The following is a 12976-nucleotide window of genomic DNA, read 5'->3' as shown; positions in this document are numbered from 1 at the left end:
ATAATCAATTTCCTGTAACCAAAAAACAAGTGATCCGAGATCACGACTTTTGGAGCGTTAAAACCGCCATGTGGCACGTATTTAGACGACATTTTAGCTGGTTCATCATCGCTCAGTCTTATGATATGGCCTAGCCAATGCAATCGTTGCATCTCGATACGTTTATCTATACTGAATGTATACAGATACAGCTCGTGGTTCATACGACGTCGATATTTTCTCTCAAACATACCAAGCAGTGACTTGTCTGCTAGCGCAAGTACCCCGGCTTCGGAACCATTCATCAGCACAGGTAGTATCAGTGTTTTGTAAAGCGTGGTTTTTGTTTGACGAGATGTGGCTTTATTCCTAAACTGCTTACTCAGTCTGAAGTAGCACCTGCTGGGCAACACTATTCTTCTTCGTATTTCACAAAATTATAGGAACCAACCTCAAAAGTTGGCCTGATCTCTATGGACGCATTGCGCGTGGACACCATCAAATTGGTCTTCTAGCTGTTTACCAGCCCCACTTTAACAGATTCCCTTTTAACTGACACCTTTCCGTTACCTCCTTTACCGATCGACCCATTATGTCGTGTATATTGTTCCACTTCTTTTGACCTTCGCGTCTCGTATAACCTTTTCTAGCAGGATGTTGAAGAGGTCACACGAAAGGCTGTCTCCTTGTCTGAAACCTCTTTTGGTACCAAACTCTTCGGAGAGGTTCTTTCCTATTTTAACTGAGGACCTCGTGTCAGTTAAAGTCATTTTACAAAGCCGGATGAGCTTTGCGGGAATACCAAATTCAGACATGGCTTGGAATACCTTTGAGCGCAGCGGACTGTCGAAGGCTGCTTTATAATCGACAAAAAGGTGGTAGGTGTCGATCTGCATCTCTTGGGTCTTCTCCAGGATTTGCCGCAGGGTAAATATCTGGTCAATGGTGGACTTGCCAGGTCTAAAGCCGCATTGGTATGGTCCAATAATCTCGTTGACCATTGGCTTTAGTCGTTCGCACAATATCCCTGACACGATCTTGTAGGCAATAGGGAGTAGACTTATGCCCCTATAGTTAGAGCATACAGTCTTATCTCCCTTCTTGTGGACAGGGCACAGGATGCTCAGGTTCCAATCGTCGGGTACTCGTTCTTCCTGCCATATGGTCCTAACTGTCTGATGAATACACCTTATCAGCGTGTCGCCTCCGGTTTTGAACAGCTCGGCTGGTAAGCCACCAGCTCCTGATGCCTTATTATTTTTCAGCCGGTTTATTGCTGTCTCTAGTTCAGCTTGGCTGGGCAGTATACATTCAATACCATATTCTGGGATTGGATCTGTGGTATCTTCGCTACTATCGGATACCAACAGTTTGGAGAAATATTCTTTCCACATCCCGAGCACACTATCTGTATCAGTTACCAAATTACCTTGCTGATCTCTACAGGAGGATGTGCCTGTACCAAAGCCATCAGTTTGATGTTTTACTCTTTGGTAGAATTTTCGGACTTCATTCTGGCTCCTGTACATCTCGATTCTTTCATACTCCCGACTTTCCATTTCTCTCTGTTTCCTGCGAAAAAGACGTTTCTTCTCTCTCCTTTTCTCTCGATAGCTCTCTCGTGCGCTACGCGTTGCTACTGATTGTAGAGTTGCCCTATATGCTGCATTTTTCTCTTCGGTAGCAGCACGGCACTCCTGATTATACCATGGATTCCTTGGTGGAGGTATCCAAGTATAGATATTGCGGCTGTTTGCATGGAGTGAGCATTATTTTCATAAAGCAATGTTTTCATTAGGTTGGGTTTAGGATGCGTAACTGCCGTGCTCGCAGCCACTCCACTAGGAGACCTTGAGGTCCATTGTGATCATCATGACTATTGAATTATGTGTATTGTATAGATGATGATGTTGTTGTTATGTGATGGTGTCTGCATTGGATTATTTGTTTGTAGATGAAGAATGTGGTTATGTGTGTTTTTGAAGAGGTGTTCCGGTTTTTGATTCGACGATGGTGTGTAAGAGATGTAGGATGTGATGTCGGTTGTGGATGAGGTGATTGTAGATGCGGCTATATGGTGATGTGTGCATGCAGGTGGTGATAGTGTATAATGAAAGTATGATGTGGAGCTTGTTATGGATGAGTCTATATGGTGTTGTGTGACTGCGGATGATGATGATGTGTGGTTGGTGGCTATATGGTGATGTGCATTACAGATGATGATGGTGTGATGAACGTATGATGAGATGCATGTTATGGATGAGACTATATGGTGTTGTGTGACTGCAGATGATGATGTATGGCTGTTTCATTAATCAATTGGGCCAGTTGAGCGGAATATGCTGTGGCTATTTGTTGTGTTTGCAGCTTACCGATGTAAAAACTTCCACGTTGTATCTGCTCGTGCTTTATTTGCAACGTTTGGACGGGTACGTACCTTTGCTGCAACAAGGTAGTGGTCCAAATCTATGTTTGCTTCTCGGAACTATCGTACATCGAACACGCTCGATGAATGTCCTCCAACTATCACAACATGATCAATTTGATTACTTGTTCTTTGATCTGGAGACAGCCAAGTGCCCTTATGAATATCGAGATGATTAAATCTGGTACTGCTAACTACCATGTTTTTTTGCAGCTGCAAAGTCTATCAGCCTCATACCATTGTCTGATGTTTCACGGTGGAGAATGAATTTCCCGACTGTTGGGCCAAAGATATTCTCCTTTCCCATTTTGGAATTAAAATCGCCTAGAATAATTTCAATGTCATGGGTAGGACAGCGGTCATAAGTTTCTTCTAAGCGCTCGTAAAATATACATATATTTGGTCTGTTCCTCCTTGTCTTCAGTGGGAGCATCAGCGCAAATAAATCTGATGTTGAAGAATTTTGCTTTTAATCGAATTGCAGCGAGTCTTTCATTCACTGGGGTGATGAAGCTGGATAGCAGATGTTTTAACCTCCTACCAACTACAAATCCGCAACCAAACTCATGCTTTGTGTCATGGAAGCTATATTACACTGCGTCACCTTTAGGTGTTGTTGTGACGCTTTTCCCAATCCATCGTATTTCCTGCATGGCAGTAATGTCGGCCTTGTACTTTTCAAGTACATCTGCCAATGCGTAGACTGCACCTTCTCTATAAAGAGTGCGAACATTCCAGGTGCAGATTTGCAGATCATGGTCCTAAAAACGTTTGCGGGGTTCGTCAACTTTAGGGGGGTTTGTTTTTCTTTTATTTAGTTTTTTTTCATAGTAGGCTGTTTTTTCTAGGGGGGGTTACTAATCCGACGCCCAAACCCAAGTTTTTAACGTTCTTATAGGTGAACGCGCTTCACATGTTAGCTCACTACCTTTAATGAGTGTTAAAGGCAGCTCCGCAGGTGACACCACGGTGAGGTCAGGGTCCACTTGAGATGCAGGAGGGACCAAGATAAATCCTGGGCTTTGCCATGTTAAATCCGGTCAGGACCGTTTCTTGGTATCTTCCATCCCCTACGCCATCCCTATCGTTAACTAATTACACTACACTTTAATAGCTATTATTTGTCTAAGGGTCCAATCTGACTACTCACCTGTCAATACGCCACTAAATTACCACTTGTTTAGTCTACAATGATTAAATTAAAATATCACCGCTCTCTCTCCGCATCATTATTCACATGCTCGTCCATATCGGAATACTCTCAATCCGCCTTACTTTATGATTATTGGTTTTTATTAAAATGTCACAATAAATTTCCTATTCAATCGCGAGGCACAATCCAATGGGCCATTAACTATAGGTTAAGGTGGAGGTTGTTACCACTGGCTGTCTGTCCACATTTTTAATGTCGACAACAAAATAAGCCGTTCGATCTTATTAATCTGTCTAATAACTAATGGAAATTACAACAACAAAAACATCTATAGCAATAATAATTACAAAGTTAGTCGAAATGGATTGGTAATCATAAATTCTGATGCAGGTGGTGGCTGCTGTTGGATAATTGTTGGAGGTTGTTGGCTAACTACTGATAGACACACATATTGAATTTGCGTAGGAGAAAAATAAACCGTTGAAAAAAATTGAACGAGGACTGTGAAAATAACAAATAACCGTTCGGTTTAAAAGCATCTTCAGTAATCATTTTATTGGATATAATTTTTACATAAGAACTACATTACCAAGTATGCCCAAACTACCAATTTTAGACAATCCCGCAGTGGCACCATCTCGACTAGGGTCGTCACCACAGCAACTTCATGTTCGTGTTGGTGAAAGCCTGCACCTGAGATAGTAACGGGATAGATAGTAACCCTGGACTATACATTTGCCATCTCAACCACAATAGGTCGGTGTCGTTGAGATGAATGGGTAAATTTCAGGAATTGTTCAGACCTTACCTTCCAGAGGGAGTATAACGATAGAGATTCTGTTGCTTCGTGCTGCGCAAACTTGATCCCCAGTGAGTCTTTGTTGTCGTCATCGGATTATTAAACTCCGTATGAAAACCGCGTGATGCTGTTCCAATGGGGCAAGATCATGAATTTTATGAGTCTAACGATATGGATACAACCTTTTTTTGCTTGAATCGTACGAGAAGTGGTAGTGGTGGACTTGCGATCCTATTGCACCAATATGTCCAGTACAGACCTATCTCGCTTGAGCTCGACTCTAGTGGCTCATACTTGCAGTGTGTTGGGGTAGTGGTATAGTGATAGCCGAGATAAAACTGCTAAATGTGTTTATCCCGCCAATTGATAGCTGTGTCCGTGTTATGCGCCAATGTTGGTCCTAGCAGATTTAAATGCGCAGAAAGGTATAACACTGGCTGAGGACGCACCCACCAGGTCTGACAAATATCGTGACTTGACTCCCTATCCTCATCTCCATCCATGGTTCACCCGATTTCATAACCTCTGAACTCCGAACGTTCCTAAATCATGGAAAATCCAAGTATTCATAGAATTCACCAACCAACGCTTCTCCTCGCCATATTACTGCTGGTCGAATACCTGAAATTAGACCTAATTTCCCAACAGTGGTGACGTGGTATGTGAATGAGCTTTGCCTGGCCTAGCCACCTCAGAGAGAATTGACAATGGCAGTTAATAGGTTAGTCGGTGAACACAAGCGGAAAAAGTGGCTAGAGCATCTGAAGTACTGGATCATGGAAATGGTAGTAGTAAATTGTGGACAAAAAAGATGATCGGACATCTGTCATGTTAACCGACATGGTTATGACAGATGCGAAGAGATGCAGGGTCTACTTTTTCCGACAATTTATTGAGCATACCGAGATCGACTGGGCGAAGAGAAGGGTTTTACGTCGTTTGCGGTCTCTTCCAGCCGAGGAGGAACCAGCAGAATTTACAATGAGTGATGTTGCAGATGTTATGCGAGGGTTAAACACGGAGTCCCCAAAGAGAGGTGATATCTGTGGAACTGTTGAACCTCTACCTTTCTACAATTCCACCACCTTCCAATGGCATTGAGTACATTGCGTATGCAAATGATTGCACGCTCATGGCATCAGGTCCCACCATTGATAATCAATCAATCCCACGGCAGCGGGTTCTTTCGTACCGGATTGACCCGGAACAACACGAAATCATCGTTCCGGCCAGCTGCTGCCACCTCAGTGTACGTATGTTTGTATTTGTTTCGTTTTTCTGTGTTGGGAGCAGCATATCTCGGAATGCCTGTTCCGAATTCTTTTGGTCCGTGCCGGGACGGAGGAAAGCCCAGGACCAATATATCTGTGCTCAGTTTGTCACATCCGCATCTTCACCCACATCCAACCTTCGGTGAGAAGCAATAGATGTCAGGAGTGGGTGCATCTAAGGGGTTGCTCTGGACTTGTCCACGTGAGGGACTACGACAGGGACTATGTAGCTGCATGCTGCGTGAACACAGTCCCCAGTGAGTCGTCGTCGGATTACTAAACTCCCTCTTCGTCTGACTACGAAACTCCCCCGCAGTCCCCTCGACAACAACCGCAAGCGCAGCCTTTAACACCAGCCGTTGTTGTCCCAATCCAGAGAATGCATCCTTTTTGCAATTTAATTGCAATAGACTCCGAGGTAAGATCGAGGAAATAGTAGATTTCATGAGTCGGAAGAACATCAAGGTCGCTGCGGTGCAAGAAACCAAGCTCAACAACAACTGTAGCTTACAACATTGTGATGGTTACAATGTGCTAAGGAAAGTTCGCACCTGAAGTGAGTCCAATATTGCACCAGTCTGTCCAATACAGACCTATCTCGCTTGAGCCTGTCTCTAATGACCCGTACATGGAATGTATGGGGGTAGCAGTCAGGTGTGGAACTGCCGAGATAGAGTTGCTGAACGTATACATCCCGCCGAGAAATAGCTGTATCTCAGATTACGTGCCTAACGTTAGCCCGCTTTTGGAAGGTCATAATCGTCTGGTCCTGGGGGACTTTAATGTGCATCATGAGATGTGGCATTCGGCCCTCGGAAACGACCTGAGAGGTACAGCGCCGGCTGAGCAGATTGTCAGCTCTACGTTTTGCACGGTCAATGAGGATGCCCCTACCAGAATTAGAGGAGAGTGTCACAGCTCGCCAGACATAAACATTGTGTCACCTTGTCTGACAAATGACGTTACTTGGAAACCCGTCATTTCCTTTGGATCAGACCATCTCCCCATAATTGTCTCCATTAGCAGACCACCCGATTTCATTACCTCTGAACGCCGCCTATTCGTCAATCATAAGAAAGCTGATTGGCCGGGTTTCAGAGAGTTCACCAATCACCGCTTCAGAGAACTGCCCAATCCTTCTGATGTTCGGGTAGCGGAAAGGACGTTCCGAGACATCATCACAGCTGACACTGGAAGTTAACAGGCTGGTCGGCGAGCACAAGCGGAACAAGTGATTAAATCATTTGAAGAGTTGCAACATTGGAGCCGGTATAGGTGAATTATGGGCAACGGTTAAGTCACTCTCGAACCCTGGAAGAAGGGAAGATAGGACCTCAGTCACGTTCGGCGACGTTACGTTGACTGACCCGAAGAGGTGCGCAAGTTATTTCAATCGACAGTTTGTCGAGCACCCCCAGGAGTGACAGGGCGAATAGAAGAGTATTACGTTGCATTAGATCTCTTCCTGCCGAGGAGGAACTACCACAGTTCACAATGGATGATGTTGCCAATGCCATCAGGAACGCTAAATCATCCAAAGCGTTGGGCCCTGATGGAATCTCCATGGTAATGCTGAAGCAGCTAGATGAGCCGGGAGTGGAGTATCTCACTAAAGTTCTCCACTTGTCGCTATGCACCCTCATTGTTCCCGAAGTCTGGAAAATGGGCAGGGTGGTCCCACTACGGAAGCCCGGCAAGGATGCCAGCAAAAGTGAATCGTACTGGCCGATTTCGCTTTTGTCGCCCGTAGCAAAGACCCTTAAGGCCTTAGTCTTCCCCAGTATCAGAAATAGCTATCAAGTTGCCGATCATCAGCATGGATTCCGTAAGCAGCACAGCACGAGAACTGCTCTGCACGCCCTTACCACACATATTTGTCAAGGACTCAACCATTGCCGGCCGTGCGATAGAACAGTGATGGTGGCGCTTGACTTATCAAAAGCCTTTGATACAGTCAGGCACTCCACGCTGTTTGAGGACATTGAGCAGACAACCCTCCGGCCAAGTTTGAAACGTTGGATAGTCAATTATATGTGTGGACGCCAGTCGTACGTGGAATTCAGGAACAAGAAGTCCAAACCCCGTCGAGTGAAACAGGGAGTTCCCCCAAGGTGGGGTGATATCTCCGGAACTGTTTAACCTCTACCTCTCCTGTATTCCGCCCCCTCCAGACGGCATCGAGATCGTAACGTATGCGGATGATTGCACGATCCTGGCGCCGGGTACCTATCCTGATGACATCTGTGAGAGACTGAACAACTATTTAACCGATCTTACCACCTTTTTCCATTCGAGGAATATGCAGATTTCCGCCACAAAATCAACAGCCACTCTGTTCACCACATGGACAGCGCAGTTTGGAAGAGAATTGAATGACGTGGTCGACGGTAGCAGAATTCCGACCACAAACTGCCCCAAAAGTTTAGGGGTCACATTCGGCACCACTTTCACGTCGGCCACGCATGCCGCAGCTATCTGCGATAAACTGAAATGTAGGAACAAGGTCCTCAAGTCCCTAGCCGGCAGCACTTGGGGTGCAGATAAAGAAACCTTGTTGGCCACATATAACGCGATAGGTCGGTCTGTGGTAAGCTATGCGGCGCCAGTCTGGTCTCCGAGATTATGTGATACGAATTGGAAAAAGATTCAAACTTGCCAGAATGCCACCCTGAGAACAGCAACAGGGTGCCTCCTCAAATCTTCAGTGGACCATCTACATGAGGAGGCAAAGATTCTTCCAGTAAAGCAACACAATGAGATGCTTTCGTTGCAGTACCTGCTAGGATGTTACCGTGTGAGCCATCCCAATCACCATCTTGTGGGTAGGCCCGGCACATACACGCAGATCAGGAAGTATATACATGCTCTAGAGGGAGATGTCCAACGATACAGGAGAGAATCCCCAGATCAACAAGCGTATCAAGCAGGTTTAAATGGTATTCACACGGATGCAGTTGCCAAAGCCTTAAGCATATATAGTGTGAATAAAGTACTCGAAATACATCCCCCATATATCGCAGCTGAAGAGCGTCAGCTGCCACGACAAACTAGAGTAGTTTTGCCTTAACTACGCTCGGGATATTGCAGTCGCCTAAATTCTTATTGGGCGGAAATCGACCGCGCCGTGCAAGACATCTGCCCGGTATGTGGCATGGGCCCGCACGACACAAAACATCTTTTCAACTGCCCAGCAAACCCTACTCATCTAACTCCAGTGGATCTGTGGTTACATCCCATCGAAGCAGCCACTTTCCTGGAACTGGAGATAGACCCAGAGCCAGATTGAACAAAAGAACGAACATACAAACATAATAACAAACACTGTTACAACAACAACAACCATTGATAATATTTGTGTCCGGCTAAACGCCTATCCCATTGATCTTGTAGAGTTCTCCCATGAGGAATATGAAAATATCTCCCACTAAGTCACCGGATATGGATGTGTCAATATTTTCCATCACAAACTACCCCAAAGTTCTTGGGTCACATTCGATAGCACGTGCAAGTCGTCCGCGCATGTAACAGCTATTTACGACAAGATGAGAAGCAGGAACAAGGTCCTTAAGTTCATAGCCGGTAGCACTTGGGGAAATAAAGAAACCTTCTTAAGGACATACAACACGAAAGGCTGATTCGCGGGAAGCTATGCGGCGCCAGTGTGGTTTGCCACTTAAGGGATACGGAATACTTACAAACCTGCCAGAACAGACAGAGAAGGGATATTGTGGGAGCAATTATATTCTAAGAACAAAATAGTGTATTTTAAAAAATTTTAAAATATATATTGTTGTTTCGACCATATATTTTGTGCCAGGAAACGTAATGACACAAAATAGATTGTTTCACCAATAATATATGTTTTCAAATTTTTAAAATACACAATTTTGCTCTTAGAATACGATTGCTCCCTCAATATCTCTTCTCTGCGTGAATGAAGCTCTGAGAATAGCAACAGGATGTCTCCTCATGTCTTCAGTGAACTAGTTACGTGAGAGGATTCTAAGATCCTTGCGGCGCGTCGGCACAACAGGATATTGCCGATGCAATATTTGCTGGATGTTATAGGCAGAGCCATCCAAATCACCATTTAATGAACAGGTACCCCCGCACAGGCAGATCTTCATGAGAATATAAGGGTCAACAATTTTTTAGGCAGGTATGAGGGATATTAGTACTGTCGCCGAGGCTATAAGAGCCTGGCACATGAATACTGTCCTTGGAGATCATCCACTATCCGTGGCAGCGGAAGAGGCACATGTGCCTAGACAGGCGAGAGTTGTTTTCGCCCAACTAAGATCTGGATGGTGGTACACACAGAGAAGAGATATTGTTGGAATAATCATATTCTAAGAACAAAATAGTGTATTTTAAAAATCTGAAAATATATAATGTTGTTTCAACCATATATTTTTAATTAGGAAACACCTGCAGAGCATGTACAGCTACTTTTCAATGTTATATGTACAATCATTTTATTACTTTTTTCAAAGTTATTTTGAGGAATTCCAAAAACAGTAGTTTATAGATTATGATCTTTTTGTTTTTGATTATTTTAAAGGTATATCCCAAGGGCATCTACAATCTACTGATGTGGGTCAAAAAGGAATACAATAATCCTCCCATTATCGTAACCGAAAGTGGTGTCAGTGATCGTGGAGGCCTTGAAGACTATGGTCGTGTTGATTATTATAATCAATATTTGAATTTTGTATTGGATGCTTTGGAAGATGGTGCTAATGTTCAGGGCTATATTGCATGGAGTTTGATGGATAGCTATGAATGGAAGGCTGGCTTTACGTAAGTACCAGGGTATTAAGAAAACTACACGTAAATATGGAATATTATTAAAACAATTACACTTTGAAAGCAAAATAGGGTATTGTAAATATATATTCTTTAAAAAAAATATATGGTTGTTGCAAAAATATATGTGTTTGTTGAAAGCTCTCTGTACATAACAACGAACAACTGGACACCAAATATTACATTTTTAAAAATTGTAACGGATCCAAAAATTGAATTAATGCGTATTCCTGGATTTGTTGCTATACAATACCCTATTTTACTCTCAGATAAAATACCCAATTTTGCTCTAATGGAAACTAAATACATTTATTAACCCTTTCTTCCCTTAGTGAAAAATTCGGTTTGTATCATGTCGATTTCACCGACCCCCAACGTAAACGTACACCAAAAATATCGGCCCGTGTCTTTGCTCACATTTGTAAAACAAATCGTATCGATTGGAATTATCGTCCATCGTTGAATGAAGAACAAATTACCGCCATGTCCCGCCTACCAGCCCTGGAAACCACAACTAGCTCAGGAACTAGTCTCAGTCATAGAAGTGTCCATAGGAATATTTTCCTTCGCAGCTTGTCATTAGTTTTAGTTGTTATATTTATAGCCAAATATTTCGTGTAAAAAAACATTAAATAAACAAAACACTTGCCATTTCGCCACCATCTAACCACATTAAGTCCGTATTACCTGACTAAAAATTGTTGTATGTATGAATGTATTTGTATTATTATCATTATTTGTTAATGTAAAAAAGAAATGGAGAATCTAATCATTGTTTTATAATGTTTTCTATTGTATTTTTAAGATTAATAAAAAAATAAACAAATATACAATTTTATAAAAAATAAAAAATATTTGTTTTGACTAAACCGCTAAGAATTTGGGTTTACTCGTAGAAGAAAAGTTGTAGCTCTTGTCTTAAAGAATAATAATTGTTCATACATAAAATCCATTCAACCTCACCTTCAAGGTCAAAATCATCAAGATCAAATTTCCCTTTTAATTTGTTCTCGGATTTTAGTCTACAGATATCAAACCGACCAAAATTGAAGCAAACAAGCGTGTTAGCGTTCAGAGCCAAACTCATTACTTTCAAAGGCAGCGCTAAGCGTTTGTCATGAAAGCACAACTAAATGGGAAAATCCCCATTGTTGTTGTTGTAAAAAACAAAACAAAATGCATTTGAAAGAAGAAAAGTTCGAGGACATCGAAGCCGCTGCACATCCGATATGTCTGAGGAGACTTTACCAAATTCGAAACATGTCATGTCACATAGTGGCTTTCCTTTTTCACTTGCATTATTCATTGATCATCAAGCTCGATTCCAACGAGGAAATAATTAAAAACAAAAAGAAAAATGTACCTTAGATCTCAGTAAACAACTTTCTAGAACATACGAACTCTGCAGTAACGGTTCTTAATGGTCAAAATAGCAAATCAAATGCGATTTTTATCCTCTTTTCTCGGTTCCTGCTCCATAGATACTAAACCGTTCAAAACTCAAGAAAACAATGGACCACAATAATGTAGCAAATATATCAGCAAACAAGTTTCTGGAACATACGAAATATCTATGATCGGTTCTTAAATTGAAAATATTAGATTTTTATACTTTTTCTCCGATTCCGGTCCACAGATACCGAACGGCCCAAAAATTAAGGATACAGTCAACTACAAAAATGTACCTAAGATTTCAATAAACAACTTTCTAGAACACAAACAGATTCTAAGACAATCGAAACTATATATACAGGGCCATCATGAATATTTCCCTCGGAATTTTTCGCACGGAAAATAATGTTAAAAAAATTAAATTCATTTAAAACCAATGTTTTAAATCGTTGAAAACTATTAACAAAACAACAAAAACATTGTTCCACAACATCCCATACGGGACAAGGGAGACTTCTCTCATATCAATGAGTGCACCCCGATTCATATTTAGCTCAATGATATGGGACCTACTGTTTATCGCCGAGTCCGAACGGCGTGTCTTAAGACACCACTTGTGGAGAAGTTTTTCAAGGCTGAAATACTCAGGAAATGTCGCCAACATTACTGAGGGGTATTTTGCCACCGTTGAAAAATGTTTGATGTTGCCTGGCCGGGGAATCGAACCCCCGACCTTCTGCGTGCAAGGCGGGCGTGCATACCATTGCACCACGGTGGCTACCCCGTTGAAAACTATTAGTATCATTTAATTATGGAATATTCCCTCCGAATCGACAAAAAATATCCCATTTTAGGACATAAATATGGAAATAAACAAGTAAAAAAAGTATCAATCGGCTTTGCCGACAGAGATATACCCTCAGCCTATATGAATCGAAACTTTCGTCTATGTACAGAATTTTGTGGCTCTTTTTGGACATTTAAACTTGCCGACAAAAATGTGGATAAGGATTAAAGTTCAAAATGTTGCGGAGGAGGTACTTGAAGGAATGGACAGACATAGTCCATTTTGAAAGTTGGGGTTCATTTCTTTTCGATTGATATAGCGCCCACTAGTCACTTTAGTGGATCATAGTATAACTTTTGGATCA

The 12976-nt window shown here is 42.4% G+C and overlaps 1 protein-coding gene across 2 annotated transcripts in view; it reads left to right on the top strand.

The window, feature by feature from the left end:
- The window catches only part of LOC141403572 (myrosinase 1), a 94893-nt gene extending 83608 nt beyond the window's left edge, over positions 1–11285 (top strand). For both annotated transcript variants that reach the window (XM_073986176.1, XM_073986175.1), the window contains exons 5-6: positions 10189–10427; positions 10766–11285. In XM_073986176.1, the coding sequence (XP_073842277.1) occupies positions 10189–10427; positions 10766–11054 (528 nt within the window). In that variant the 3' untranslated portion in view covers positions 11055–11285. The remainder of the gene's footprint in view (positions 1–10188; positions 10428–10765) is intronic.
- The last annotated feature ends 1691 nt before the right edge of the window (positions 11286–12976 follow it).

This window comes from Musca autumnalis, unplaced genomic scaffold (genome assembly GCF_047663935.1).
Source record: "Musca autumnalis isolate F117 unplaced genomic scaffold, ASM4766393v1 scaffold_4, whole genome shotgun sequence".
Classification (NCBI taxonomy): domain Eukaryota; kingdom Metazoa; phylum Arthropoda; class Insecta; order Diptera; family Muscidae; genus Musca; species Musca autumnalis.
The sequence above is the reverse complement of the archived record's forward strand: the minus strand, read 5'-3'. Positions and strand labels throughout refer to the sequence as shown.